This window comes from Scatophagus argus, chromosome 5, assembly GCF_020382885.2.
Source record: "Scatophagus argus isolate fScaArg1 chromosome 5, fScaArg1.pri, whole genome shotgun sequence".
NCBI lineage: Eukaryota > Metazoa > Chordata > Actinopteri > Scatophagidae > Scatophagus > Scatophagus argus.
In genome coordinates this window covers 11,759,113-11,773,329 of record NC_058497.1, presented here as the reverse complement: position 1 = coordinate 11,773,329, position 14,217 = coordinate 11,759,113, and the positions used below count along the sequence as shown (strand labels likewise).

At 42.3% G+C, this 14,217-nt stretch overlaps 1 protein-coding gene across 2 annotated transcripts in view; it reads left to right on the top strand.

Moving 5' to 3' along the window:
- inppl1a (inositol polyphosphate phosphatase-like 1a) overlaps positions 1-13,988 on the top strand; it is a 22,703-nt gene extending 8,715 nt beyond the window's left edge. For both annotated transcript variants that reach the window (XM_046388769.1, XM_046388770.1), the window contains 22 exons: positions 40-130; positions 783-872; positions 1,616-1,717; positions 3,355-3,505; positions 4,190-4,296; positions 4,766-4,868; positions 5,064-5,260; positions 5,520-5,637; positions 6,506-6,602; positions 6,830-6,968; positions 7,061-7,160; positions 7,778-7,866; positions 7,972-8,053; positions 8,159-8,248; positions 8,766-8,879; positions 9,173-9,349; positions 9,458-9,613; positions 9,738-9,822; positions 10,068-10,154; positions 10,330-11,086; positions 11,301-11,434; positions 11,573-13,988. In XM_046388769.1, the coding sequence (XP_046244725.1) occupies positions 40-130; positions 783-872; positions 1,616-1,717; positions 3,355-3,505; positions 4,190-4,296; positions 4,766-4,868; positions 5,064-5,260; positions 5,520-5,637; positions 6,506-6,602; positions 6,830-6,968; positions 7,061-7,160; positions 7,778-7,866; positions 7,972-8,053; positions 8,159-8,248; positions 8,766-8,879; positions 9,173-9,349; positions 9,458-9,613; positions 9,738-9,822; positions 10,068-10,154; positions 10,330-11,086; positions 11,301-11,434; positions 11,573-11,681 (3,175 nt within the window). In that variant the 3' untranslated portion in view covers positions 11,682-13,988. The remainder of the gene's footprint in view (positions 1-39; positions 131-782; positions 873-1,615; positions 1,718-3,354; positions 3,506-4,189; positions 4,297-4,765; positions 4,869-5,063; positions 5,261-5,519; positions 5,638-6,505; positions 6,603-6,829; positions 6,969-7,060; positions 7,161-7,777; positions 7,867-7,971; positions 8,054-8,158; positions 8,249-8,765; positions 8,880-9,172; positions 9,350-9,457; positions 9,614-9,737; positions 9,823-10,067; positions 10,155-10,329; positions 11,087-11,300; positions 11,435-11,572) is intronic.
- Positions 13,989-14,217: the final 229 nt, after the last annotated feature.

Sequence of the window (14,217 nt, the reverse complement as noted above, 5' to 3'; positions counted from 1 at the left end):
TGTGACAGAGAAGTCATGGATCTTTGTTTTCTCAAATAGGGAGGTGGATAAGGTTCTGTCTGGTCTGGAGATCCTGTCTAAAGTCTTTGATCAGCAGAGTGCTTTCATGGTCTCCAAGATGATCCAGCAGGTATGAATCTTTTCCTCTTTGTACGCATCTCTGCATAGTTAGAACAGAAGAGACCAGCCTGGCTTACCATCGTCCTGCCTCCTGTGTTTGGCAGTGGATGTCGGGCTGTTTGTGGTGGTTTTTGTCTGCCTGTGTAGTAGGCTGTATGCACATGTGTATTGTTCTTCCAGTAGTTGAGTGTTGTTATCTATCTTACACACTTGTTTATTTTCACATCACATATTTATGAGTCAGGCAGACTGTCTCTTGTAGATTGTGATGTAGATTAGCCGCTGTGTATGTGTGTTTTTCGTGTTTGCTTATAGGGCCAAAACCATCCAGTTAAAACTTTCTTCCTTTTTAACTGGTGGCCTCAATTCTACAGTCACTTCAGCAGTCAAGTTTAAATAAAAACTGATTTATGGACGCATCAGTAGACCAGCTATGAAACCTGAAGAACAATCTGTGTTTTTTGTGCAATTTTACATGCTGCGCCATTTTCATTAGTTGAAAGTCTTAATTAAATGCATCTTTCCAGTGGGGAATTTACTAAATTGTATTTCTCTTGTTATTGTAGCTGTAAGGTGTCTCACTTGCTTGTCCGTCCTGTTCATCTTTTCAAACTGTCCAGCTTACATAGGTTCTGATTGTTTTGTTTTTTTTCCTCCTTCAGTCGGTAAATCAGGGTGGAGACCAGGAGTTGGAGAACCTTGTGACCAAGTTGGCAATTCTCAAAGACCTGTTGTCCTCAATAGAGAAGAAGGTATTCATGTGAAGTGTATTCAGTCATATGGGGGCATGCACTCTCACACATGATCACCCCTGCTCCCTCTCAGTCACAGACACAGCTGCTGCTTGGAGGTGCTTGGTTTAGTGTGTGAATGTGTGTGTGTGTGTGTGTGTGTGTGTGTGAGTGATGTGATTGTGTATAACAAAGTGAGAGAGGTTTTGTGACATTTTTGGACAGAGAAAGCACTTGTCCAGCTGTTGATGCAAACCAAAAAAGTATTTGCAAAAGGTGAAATGTTAAGAGAGCTGAATGGAACATGTGACATGTATATCATAACTGGGGAGAATATTTTTTGTGCCAGGCTTAACTTTATTTTTCTTGTACAGTAAACTGCACCAATTGGACTTTTTGCTTTTGTCCCTAATTTACTAGTACAGTTCGTCCAACTCTCCTATGTTAACAGGTCGCACCATTTCTACTTGAACTTTATTTTTTGCCTGGGAAGGAAATGCCTGAATGCAGTTAAGCTGTCTTGACTCATATGATGTCACTGGCTCCACCTTCGCTGCTCTTGTTGGACCACATTCAGGAAATGGGGAACCATTTCCTTATTGACAGCAGCACTGAACATGGAAACAATTTTATCTGCTTGTGTCTGTGTGTCTCTTTTTTCTTTTTTCTTGTGTACTCTTTCATTTTGCTCTTGTTTTTTCTTTTAAATTCTTAAATAAAGTGAAATTCTTTAAACTCTCTCTCTCCTTTCTTTGTGCCCTCAGGCTCTGAAAGCTCTCCAGGACATGAGTTTAGCCTCTCCATGCTCCCCTCCTCCTCCTCTCTCCATGCGTCACAGCAAAGCCATCCCCGTGCAGGCCTTCGAGGTATGCATGTGCATCCACTCACACGCCCCACCCACAAACTCACAAACATAGGCACACATTTTATTCATGGATGTCTCTCTTGTAGGGTCATGTCAGTGTAAAAGAGTTAGTGATGAGGTGGCTAGCTTGTGACTATTCAAGGAAGTGCATTAAATAAAAACTGAAAGTTGTTTTTTTCAACCCTTTATTTCATCAGGGAACAAATGACTGCAATTTGGCAATTATCAAAGTGAACCTGTACTTATTGAGAAACTTGATGGTCTCAAAGCCAAATTACTCACGTGGGACATTCAAATGTTGCTCTGCTATTAGCTTAGTTAATCTGTCAGAATTCCTGTTTTACAACAGGAACGCCGGAAGAGATAACTTTAATTGTGGTGATTTTAATCTGAAGGCGAACCTGAGATCTGTTGCAGAAAGTGATTTGATTTATTAAATGCTACTATCAGGGATTACTCTTTTATTTCACAGAGGACAGACTGAACCTAAATTACATTTTTAAAAAAGGCTGTGAATTTATATATTTATTCATACCAAAGGAATGTTTGCAATGCACTTCCTGTGACATCATCGGTGAGTGTGTCATAGTATATGGTGTATGTCACTCTTGGTATCATATTTCCACACACAGTAAGTGCATAAGTGTGTGTGTTTTTGAGTATGAGATTTTGTGTATAAGTCATAAGATAAGTCTAGGTTTGTTCTGAAAGTGTGCCAGCAATACAACTAGAATTAGGAAGGAAGCTATTTTGATGAGTGAAAGAGAAAAAAAGGAAAAATCTGAATAATATAAAGGTGAAAGAGGCGGTAAAGAAAAAGAAAACCAGAGTTGAGGGATTACAATAAATATCAGCAATATCCTCTGTTGTGACCTCCTTTCATAAGCTTCCTGCTGCACATGAACATGAACAGAAGTGTTTTGCTACTGTGATGGCAATTTTCTGTTGAATGAAACACACACAGAGTCAACTTTTGTCTTTCTGTTGATTTAATCCATGTGTTTGCAAACAGACCCACAGCACTCTCAAGAGATGAGTAAATAATCAGTGGACAAAAGGCATGAAGGTTTTTAATGGAGTTCACTTTATCTTTCATAGTGAGACATTGTCCCGCTTGCAATCTGTTCTTGCTGACACATGGACATGACACAGACAGAGAGTGAGTTAGGCTCCCATAATCTGCTTGTTTGCTGACTTAATGAAGTGTGGTGTTTCATAGTACATAGTACAAAGATTATCATAAAGAACCTGCCGCTTCTGAGAATTTCCATTACAGCACCTGATCCTGCTGTTGAATCACAAGCAGATCATGTTGAGGATTTATGTAGCCTCCTGGTTCACAATTTTTGTCTGAGACATTGTGAGTACTATGAGCCCCATGGATTAGAACACAAAATGCCCACTTTGTCACAGAATTGTTAAGATATTTCTGAAGAATGCTGTTTGTTTGTGAAATTTGTGAAGTGGCTCCATATAGCTGACTTCGATTTAACACTCTGGTAATGACATACAAGCAGTGTGTTTTTGTATATGACAACAGATTGACAGAGTGACCATGAATCCACTACTTTCACTTTGGAGACCCCTGGTGGTGTGATAATTTGATAGGATTTTTTAAATTTCTCTACCACACTTCAGGTAAAGCTGGATGTTTACCTGGCAGAGCTGACAAAGATAGGAAAAAGTCAGAAGTACACTCTGTCTGTGGATGTGGAGGGAGGACGACTGGTGGTGATGAAGAAGGTGAAGGACAGCCAAGAGGACTGGACCACCTTCACTCATGACAAAAGTGAGAATTAGACAAACACTTCACACACAATCAACATGTCATTTTTTGAAACATTAGTTATCAGAAATTTATCAAGCAGAAATCTGTTTAGCAAAAACAGTTAGCCACCCAGACGGTGATGTAAACAATAGCCACGTTCATTAAATATATACCTTTTTTGTCTGATCTGATCTGTACTCTTTTACCTCACAGTTTCATATTATGAAAGCGTATTCATTTTTTTATGCTTTTGGAGGGGATCTGTGTTTGAGTGAGGTGACCTGCCTCATCTCTGGACCCCAGAGGAAGCGATTATACGTATTTATGGTTCCAAGCCTGTAAAAACACAGTATTATTTGTGATATCTTTTTGAGAGAAAGTTGAGGTAAAAACATAAACACTTTTCTGTGGACTTAATGCCAACTACAACAACTTTTTTTTATCTATGATTATGTCTCTTATTTATTGTTTTCATGCCTTTTCATTGTTCCCCTTCCTTAACTTTCATGTTCTTCTCTCAATCTTATCTTCTTATCTCAATCTTTTCCTTAAACTTGCTTTCCTTCCCTGCCTTTCTCTCTCTCTCTCTCTCTCTCTCTCTCTCTCTCTCTCTCTCTCTCTCTCTCTCTCTCTCCCCCCCCTCTCTCTGTCTCTGTCTTCCTATCACTGACCTTCTGTGCCCTGTCTTCTGTTTGTCTGTCTCAGTCCGTCAGCTGATCAAGTCTCAGCGGGTGCAGAATAAACTGGGCATTGTTTTTGAGAAGGAGAAGGACAAGAGCCAGAGGAAAGACTTCATCTTTGCTAGTGCCAAGGTCTGCACACACACTCGCTCATACACACTCACACTGTGCCTCAAACACTCTGCTTCAAACATATTTTTGATGAAAGAAAGCACACCAACAAACACCCTTTTGAAATTATATATATATCAATGTGCATCTGTGCTTTCATTGAATATATAATAGTTATAGTAATAGTTTAGACATTCATATTGAAACTGACAATGAATTACTCTCACATTTTCACTTTGTATATTCAGAATCAGACACTAACAGGGTTAGGATTTCCTCAATGAATTCAGTTTCCGCTGAGACTCCTCTTGTAAAGTGATCCTGAGTTCTGCATTGCTGTTTCCCTTTTAATTGAGAAAATGTGATGGAATACATTGAAGGTTTAATGAAAGCACAGATGCACATTGATTGTTAGTCAGCTTCTAAAAAGCAAGGTGCCATTTTGTGGCAGCTTCACTGATGTGTGTGTGTGTGTGTGTGTGTTTTTCAGAAGCGGGAGGCATTTTGCCAACTGCTGCAACTGATGAAGAACAAACATTCCAACCAAGATGAGCCCGACATGATCTCCATCTTCATAGGCACCTGGAATATGGGTTAGACACACACAAATGCATTGTTTTAGTGTCTTTTGATTTGTTTTTCATTTCAACATAACCACCGTTAATTGCAACTCATCCTGATGGTTGTATGGTTTCACATGACGTTAAAAATGAACACAAATGCAATATTTCCAGTGTATAGCTTTGGTACTTTGGATGAGAATGTACCATTTTGGTCTTTGCCTGTAGGCTCAGTGCCTTCGCCTAAGTCTGTGGCCTCGTGGGTGTTGTGTCGCGGCCTCGGGAAAACTCTGGACGAGATGACGGTCACCATCCCTCATGACCTTTATGTGTTTGGAAGCCAAGAAAACTCTATGTGTGATCGGGAGTGGGTGGAGTCACTACGCACTCTGTTGAAAGAACAGACCGAATTGGATTATAAACCGGTGAGGAGGGCAGCCATAAATGAAGATTTTACTGTAAATGTTGGTCATTTTGCTAAATATCACGGGTTATTTAATTCTATTAGTCCTGCTATCCATTCCAGTCAAGGTAGGGAAGGAAAAAAGGAGGAGAATGAGATGATTGAGAAATTGAGAATTTTATTGAGAAGAGACTGAAAATGAGGCTAATATTTTCGTACAATGTGAGTGCAGAAGTTTTGACCGTGGGTTCCTCGTTGTCCTCTGTTGTTATTGGTTGTAGATTGCAGTGCAAACTCTGTGGAACATAAAAATTGCTGTGTTGGTTAAACCTGAACATGAGAACCGGATCAGCCATGTGGTGATGTCCAGTGTGAAGACGGGCATCGCCAACACATTGGGTAATGACACTACTCAGTATTCATTCTTTCTTCTTCCTCCACAGGCTTTACTTCCTGGTCAAAATTTAGAGGAAAATACACTATATAGACAAAAGTAATGGGATACTGACCATTGCACCAATAGGGATTGTAATGACATTGTATTTTTGTAGCTGTAACAGCTTCCACTCTCCTTGGAAGATTTTCCACAAGATTTTGGAGTGTTTCTGTGGGAATTTCTGCCCGTTCATGCAGTAGAGCATTTGTGAGGTCAGGCACTGATGTTGGATGTGTGGGACAGTCAAGTTCTTCCACACCAAACTCATCCAACCATGTCTGTATGGACTTTACTTTGTGCACTGGTGCTGGAATGCTGGAATAGAAAAGGGCCTTCCCCAAACTGTTGCCACAAAGTTGGAAGCATAGCATTGTCCAGAATGTCTTGGTATGCTGAAGCATTAAGGTTTCCCTTCAGTGGAAGTAAGGGGCCCAGCCCAACCCCAACAGCCACATAGAAAGGTGTGTCAGGGTACTTTTGTCCTTATAGGATGTGAACAACCAAACACTTTGTATTAACAAAGTAGCAATGAAAGGAGTTATTATGATTCGATTACTGCAGCTTTTGTGGTCACACTTCTGTGTGATCAGAAACCAATCTTGATGTCAAAAGTAATCCTGATGTTTCATAATCTCACTTTATAAATAAGAGAATAAAACTAGATTTTTCTTTTTCCTCAACAAAAGATTATGGTACCAGTGCATCTTTGAGATTTTAGTGGGAGTATCACAACAGGATCAAAATGTTTCTGTGTTCATGTGCTCATCATCGCTCAGTTACTGCCTATGACTGTCATATTCAATTTGTATGTTTGTTTTGATGCTTTCAAAGGTAACAAAGGAGCTGTGGGTGTGTCCTTCATGTTCAACGGCACATCTTTCGGTTTTGTGAATTGTCACTTGACGTCAGGGAATGAGAAGATTGCCAGGTACCTGCCACAGTCCTGCACACACACAATGGGAATGGTTATTTCATTTCACGGTGTCACATGACAGTTTTACTTTGTGGGGACAGACTTACATTTTTGATGCTATACTTTTACAGTGTATCAGAAAGCACACAAACACACACACACACACACACACACACACACACACACACAGGTTAGTCTTTAACTTTATTGCCTGTGACACATGTGACCTCTGTCTCCTGCAGGAGGAACCAGAACTACCTAGACATCCTACGCCTGCTGTCCCTCGGAGACAAACAGCTGAGCTCTTTTGATATCTCACTGCGCTTCACGCACCTCTTCTGGCTGGGAGACCTCAACTACAGGCTGGATATGGATATACAGGTGAAGCAGAATACACGCACAGATTGATGAGATGCAGCAGATTTGGATTACACCTAATTTTGTGGTCCTTTCTCTTTTATGTCTGTGTGCAGGAAATTTTAAACTACATTAACAGGAAGGAGTTTGACCCTCTGCTGAAGGTGGACCAGCTGAACTTAGAGAGGGAGAAGAACAAAGTATTTTTACGCTTCGGTTAGTATGCCCGTTAAAAGCCAACATTAACAGAAGATTACTTAAACGTGCCGCAGTTACAAGGCATAGTAGTGCAGTAGTACTTAAGTACAAGTATCGGCAATAGGAAATATTTATGGAATGATTTAAAGCCCCATAGAGCCTTTTAGAATATGTTATCATGAACTACAACAGAATATAAATGATGGCCCCTGTCTCTTATTACTTGTATTGTTTGTGCTTGTGTCCTCATAAATACCATTTGCACAGGATGTGGCTACTTGTCCAAACTTGTCCCTCTGTGTGTGTGTGTGTGTGCGCATGTGTGTGTATCTGTGTGTGTTTTCTTCACTAAAGAAAGATAAGTGAAGTTGCACATGCTAGTTTTCTGATACACTCATGGCAGGTGATCAGATGTGATTTACTTGAAATTCGGCCAGTTGAAAGTCAGCCTTGACACATGTTTTAGCACAACCAATCAGTTAGCTCTGCTCATATAAACATCTAAGTCTGACCAGGTGTTGTTTCAGACGTTTCAACTAGAGTAGAACTTGCTATAGTGAAATGCCACGCTTTGCACCTTTTATACGTACCTGCTCCAAGTTCTCAAAAATGAATGTGTGTCTGTTCGTTTGCAGCGGAAGAAGAGATCTCTTTCCCACCCACCTACCGCTACGAACGTGGCTCAAGGGACACATATGTCTGGCAGAAACAGAAGGCCACGGGGGTATGTGTCTTTTAGCTCATACCTCACCTCACCTACTTTATGCCCTCATTTTGCTTGTCGTCCTGATAATTCTACTTTATCTTTTGCTTTTCTGTCTGATCCCAGATGAGGACTAATGTTCCCTCCTGGTGTGACAGGATCCTGTGGAAGTCATACCCAGAAACACATATTGTCTGCAACTCCTACGGTGAGAACATTCGGACAACACAGAATTGACAGTGACAGAGGTCCTCTTTAGCCTGTTCTGCAGTTTATTTGATTAACTGAGACTTGTTTTTATTTTCTTCTTCAGGATGTACAGATGATATAGTGACCAGCGATCATTCCCCTGTGTTTGCTACGTTCGAGGTGGGGGTGACCTCCCAGTTTGTTTCCAAGAAAGGTACAAAGGGATTAAATTAAATGCTTCAGAAAATTCTTTTCTTTGTTCCCTTTGTTTATTTTGTCTTCCTGTCAATCTTCCTGCAGTTCTTGGTCCTTCTGGGTCTGTGGGTAGACTACATAATTTGGTCATAATGGCCAGAATAAAGAAACTTCTGTGCACATTTTAAGACCTTAATGATGTATTTGTTCGTTTTCCAGCTCAAATCTGAACACTTTGTGATATACCCCTGTGGCCGGTGACCCCCAGCTCCACAGAGACTAGAAATAGGCAATGAGTTGAGCTGAAGCGAAGGGGGGCAATACAGCAGCCTGTTACTTATTTTCTGTGTTCATTCACACTGCAAAATGTCACATTTACATTGAAATTGCTAATTCTGTTTCTGACCTTTGTATGCGCTGTTCTGCTCCACCTACATAGATCATTCTCTCTCTCTCTCCTCCTCTCTCCCTCTCTCTTTCCACCCATCTTTTTCTCCACCACCCCCAATCTCTCCTGTCCACCTGCTTCTGTGTAGGTTTGCCAAAGTCTTCAGAGCAGGCCTACATTGAGTTTGAGAGCATAGAGGCCATAGTGAAGACAGCAAGCCGAACCAAGTTCTTCATCGAATTCTACTCCACTTGTCTGGAAGGTGAGGTGAACATCCGCCAAAGTCCTCTCAGAGTTACTGCACAGTCAGGGTGGATGTAATAAAATTGTATCTGTTTCTTCTTTTCGCTCCCTTCCCCCTCCCTCGCTATATCAGGCAGTCAGTATACCTTTAAGCTAGATTCGTTAACCTGTGCTGCATCCCTACCTCCTATCCATATACTTTTGAATGAAATGCAATAGAAATGTCTCCCACCTCTCCTTCCCACCTCATTCCCTTTGCCCTCTATCCCATCCCCTGTGCCCTGCATTTCTCTCTCTGTCTCTCATCCCTAGAGTTTAAGAAGAGTTATGAGAACGACAGTCAGAGCAGCGACAACGTCAACTTCCTCCGTGTGGGCTGGTCTAACAAGCAGCTAACAACGCTCAAACCCCTCCTCTCTGAGATAGAGTACCTGCAGGACCAACATCTGCTGCTGACAGTGAAATCATTGGATGGATACGAGTCCTATGGTACAAAGAAAGTCTTTATGTTTGGGATGTGGCCATGCAATTTTGTTGAAAAACTGATCTTGTTTCTTTTAGTGTGACAAACAACCAATTGTGTTTTTCACCTGCTAGGAGAGTGTGTGCTAGCTCTGAAGTCTATGATTGGCAGCACAGCACAGCAGTTCCACACTTACCTGTCGCACCGCGGCGAGGAAACAGGAAATATCAGGGGGTCCATGAGGGTCAGAGTCCCCTCTGAAAGGATGGGAACCAGGGAGAGACTCTACGGTAACCATGTGATGATAGTCTGGTGTTAATTAAGCAGTTTGAGACAACTGAAGGACTTGAAGGTTTAAGAATTTGCAGATGTTGAGTTGTCCAGATGAAGCAGATTTTTATTATTGTATTTCAGAGTGGATCAGTGTGGACAAGGATGACACCGGCGGACCTAAAGGGAAATCCACTATGGTATCCAGAGTGGGACATGAATATGTCAAGTAAGTACACTCTTATTAAGATCTTCACTCTTTCTCTCTCTTCACACACACACACTAAGGCTTGAACTTTGTTAAAATCTTTCACAGGGTTTAAATTTTGACGGTTTGAGGTGTCTAACATTGTGTGCACATACTCTTCTTTTACCTTTACAGAATCAACTAGCCTGCACTTTACACAGAGACACCTTTCTGAATTGTCTACTTTGTCCAACTTGCTGACTTGTTCTACTCTGTTCTCAACGCAGGCCATCTGTGATCCGTAAACAGCTTGGAGAACTGGGAAAGGTCAGCGAGGAGGGAGAAAGGAGCAGCAAAGAGGAAACAGCTGCAAGGTACAGGCACGCACACACACACACACTGGCCACGCATACAGATAATCTTCAAGTTAATCAGGCAAACACGACAACCAGGGAGACACATTTCTAATGCGGAAAGATCAACAGAGCTTTTTTTGCACAATAAAATGTGAAACCAATCATTTGTTTGTTTTTTGTGTGTATTGGGAAGGCCCAAACAGGATGCAACAGACAGTGATCCATCCATCAGCAAGAACAGCTACAATAATCCTGCCTACTACATCCTGGAGGGTGTTCCCAATCAATCAGCAGCTGCTCTCTCGCCTGAACTTCTCCCATCTCCTACCTCCGCAAACCCGCAGGTTGCTAAAGCGCCTCCTCCCTCAGCCAGCGTTCGAACCAAACCCCCCTATGGGGGCTCAGGGCACTCTCACCCACGCAGAACCATGACGGGGCACCCGGTCCGTGCTATTAGTGAGGAGGGCTCCTCAGAGGACGATGGAGGCCCCTGTGTAACGGGAACACAGGGAGTGCAGGGGGGTGGTGTCGGAACAGCCGTTGGAAGCACCCTGAACCGACCCCCTCCTGACTTCCCCCCTCCTCCTCTTCCAAAGGGAGCCTTGGAGATGGTAGCAGAGGCTACCTTCCCCAAATCTCGCCCTCTTTACCCAGACTTAGCTGAGGTCAGGATCCCAGCAACCAATCCCCCTGGCCCACCTCCCCTCGGAGAGGGCTTTAGACGAGCTGGAGGAGCAGTTGGACCAGGGGCACTGGACGACCAATCGTGTTCTGTGCTCCAGATGGCGAAGACGTTGAGTGAAAGTGAGTATCCTGGGCAGCCTCCACGTGCTCCGTCCGCTCCGCCGCCTCTCAGAGGTCAGCCAATGGGTTTAGGTCTGGATGCTTGCCGCACCTTCCCACCCAGAAATCCCATCACAGAGAGTATCGCAGAGGACATGCCTGAGGAGGTGAGCAGTTCGGTTAAATTCAGTTCAGTGGCTCATTCAAGGGTATTTTTTAGGATCTGTATCTCTTTTTTTCTTTATATTTTAAAATTTTTCGTGCTTCCTTCTTGGAGTCAAGAAAAATAGAGCACATGCCACGCTAGCATTTTGGGTCTTTTGCTCTTATCTTTTTTCTTTTTTCTTTTTGTTCATCCTGTGTATCATTCCTTCTGTGTAGGCCCTCTGGGGCAGCAGTAGTTCGTCTCTGTCTGTTGGGGAGTCTTCGGTGGGCGAGTGGCTGCAGAGACTGGGACTGGAGAGGTATGAGCAGGGACTTCTTCACAACGGCTGGGACGACCTGGAGTTCCTCAGGTACGTACGCTCGCAAACTGAGACATGTCGACATGTTCACGCACTAGCAGGTGAAAATAATAACTGACTGTGGAGGTGGTGATGTAGCGTGAAACTGAGGTCCAGAGATGTTTTTCACATCTTGTATCGTTATTCCAGTGACATCACCGAGGAAGACTTGGAGGAGGCGGGAGTGCTCGACCCTGCCCACAAGCGGGTCCTGCTGGAGAGTCTCAGGCAGCAGCAACAACAGCAGCAACAGAAATAAACTGTATCGAACTGGTCTGTGACTGGTCCATGCTGGCCTGGTAACACACACCGGGTCCCAAGAGGCCAAATCTCAGCTGAACTGAACTGAGCTGGAACATGCCAATTGATGCCAGACTGTGCCTTCTGAGAGAAATTGCACTCTGTTTGTACTTTTTAAAAAAAACAAGCAAACAAAACAACCTTTGTTGAACCACCATCCTTTTTCACACGTACTGTATGTGTATTGTCGTTGTCGTAGAGGTGGCCTTATTTAATGAGAATCATTTCAGTCCTCCACGCATCACTACATAACCCTTGGCTTTAAACCTAATGAGCAGATGCAGGATGAGATGGTTTTAGCTTTCCAGGTGTCGTGCGTGTGGCACCATCAGTCCTGACCTACGTCTTCAAGCTAGCGTTAAAGCTTGTTTTCCCTTCTTTTCCTGAGGATCCTTAACTTGGCACTGATAGAGTTTAACGCTCCTTGGAAATGGGAAACTGCAAGCTTTCAGTTTTAAAATAAAATGAGAAAGAGGGATGTTTGTGCGAAACCAGAGCCCTAAAGAAAAAAATGCTGCTTGTGTCTTTAAACATCAGCTCTGAGTCTCAGCCCCCCCCCGAGTGGTTACATTTGGACAACTTTGGGAATTGTTTGAGGGCGCTCAAGGGTAATGTCAGCTCATAGCTGGAGCAGTGCAGCCTCCTTTCTTCCGTGATGGAGGCAGACAGGAAGTGGTGACAGGAGAGGAGCTAGCCCTGATTTGTGTCAGTGATGATGTCTGGGTCACTGTTGTTAAAATGGTGGCATTTCTGTCCTCAGTGTCTCTGCATGTATTTATGTGTTTTTGATTGTTTTTTAAATGATAAAGGGAATATGGAGCAAACCAGCCAATCTGGTCCTGCTAGAGCTAAAAGCACATTTCCGCTCCATACAACATTTATGTGAGTGTTTGACATCACCTGATCCTGGTGTGTGTTATGTACATGCTGGACACTGATTACCCCCCACACTTCCTTTGACAAATGAGAAATGCAGCACACTTTTTCCTGGTGCACTCATTACTTGGTCGACCATTGGTTGGTAACATAAGTATACACAAAAGTATCATTTTGAACATTTCACAAAGTGCATTTCAAGTGGTCAAACGTTGAATTAACAGATGAAGAAAGAAACTGACTAATAGTTATTCTACAAAAGATTTACTCAGCCATCATATTGTCATTGTCTTTTTCCTTGTAGTGTACTCTGGAGATTTGTCTCTGTTTTCCTGATTTTATTTGTTATTTGTTACTTTTTTTGTTCCATTCCCAGAGACATGGTGGGAGAAGATGTCACATCTCATTATACTATATTAAAAACAGGAAAGTCAGGTTTCTGCAGAACACTGGATGGTTTGAGGGCTGTTGTTGTTGTTGTTTTCTGATGTAACCAGCAAGTGGTGCTGCTACTCCATGAACCTCATCAGTAGACGCTGACTGTGGAAACTTTGGAGAAAATAAGACACAACCAAGTCATGTTCAGTGACAGGAGTTATATTTTATAGCTATGCTCAATGGTTTGTTTATATGTTGTTCATAAGCAGTTAAAAATCTGAGAGCCTTTTTCTTTATTTAAATCCTGCCTCTTCCTCCTGCCTGCGAAAGTAAAAGCCAAGCTGATAAGCCAGTCCATAGTTGTTTTAGATTCATCTTAGCACAGCTGACGCCTTTTGTTCACAAAGGTGGATCACACCAAAATATTTCTCCATTTGAGCACACAAGTTGCTTTTGCCACTGAAATATGATGTAAAATATTTTGCCATGTCAGCAGCTTATCACGAGAAGGCCTTCAACGTAGAACTCTAATCCCTGAAGGAATGTGCTGCTGCATGACTGGGACTAAACATGATGAAATTTTTAAGGATGTGATTGTGGCAGTTTCATTGCATTTGTCATGTCTGAAAAAATGTTTAGTCTTTCCTGAGTTTCTTTACATTTATGTTGCTCCCGTACAAGCTTAGGCTCAGCTACTAACCCGCTAACAGCTGAACAGTCACGACATAGAGACTGTGGATGTGCCATTCAGAAATGTTAAATCTAATCTTTTTTAGGTCTTTTGGCCTTTCAGTGTTCTCAGTTGTGTGTGTGTGTGTGTGTGTGTGTGTGTTTTTGTAATTGTGTGTATATGAGTGAAAAGGAAACTTTGCCGTTGTTGTTTTCTCTGACACACTCCATTTTATCTTGTTCCTCCATGTAGTTTATTCTTTTGGTTATGTTAAATTAATGTAAGTTGTTCACCCATGTCATTTTTTTTTCAATTAAAATCTAATATCTTTCCTTAATTTACAGATTCACTCATTGTCTTATTTTTTGTTGTCTGCAGGGAAAAGCTGACAGGGTGACAGAGTTACGGTCTGTGAGCTGTAGACGAGCTTCATGACAGGAAAGAGGAAAAAGTGTATGGTAAAAATTGAAAGAAGTGACAGGAATTTCAGTTTTTATTTAACTGTGGTTTCAGGAGCTCGGCGTTCACGGAGTCAGCTTTCTGAGGTCTGACTTGATCCACAACACTCTCA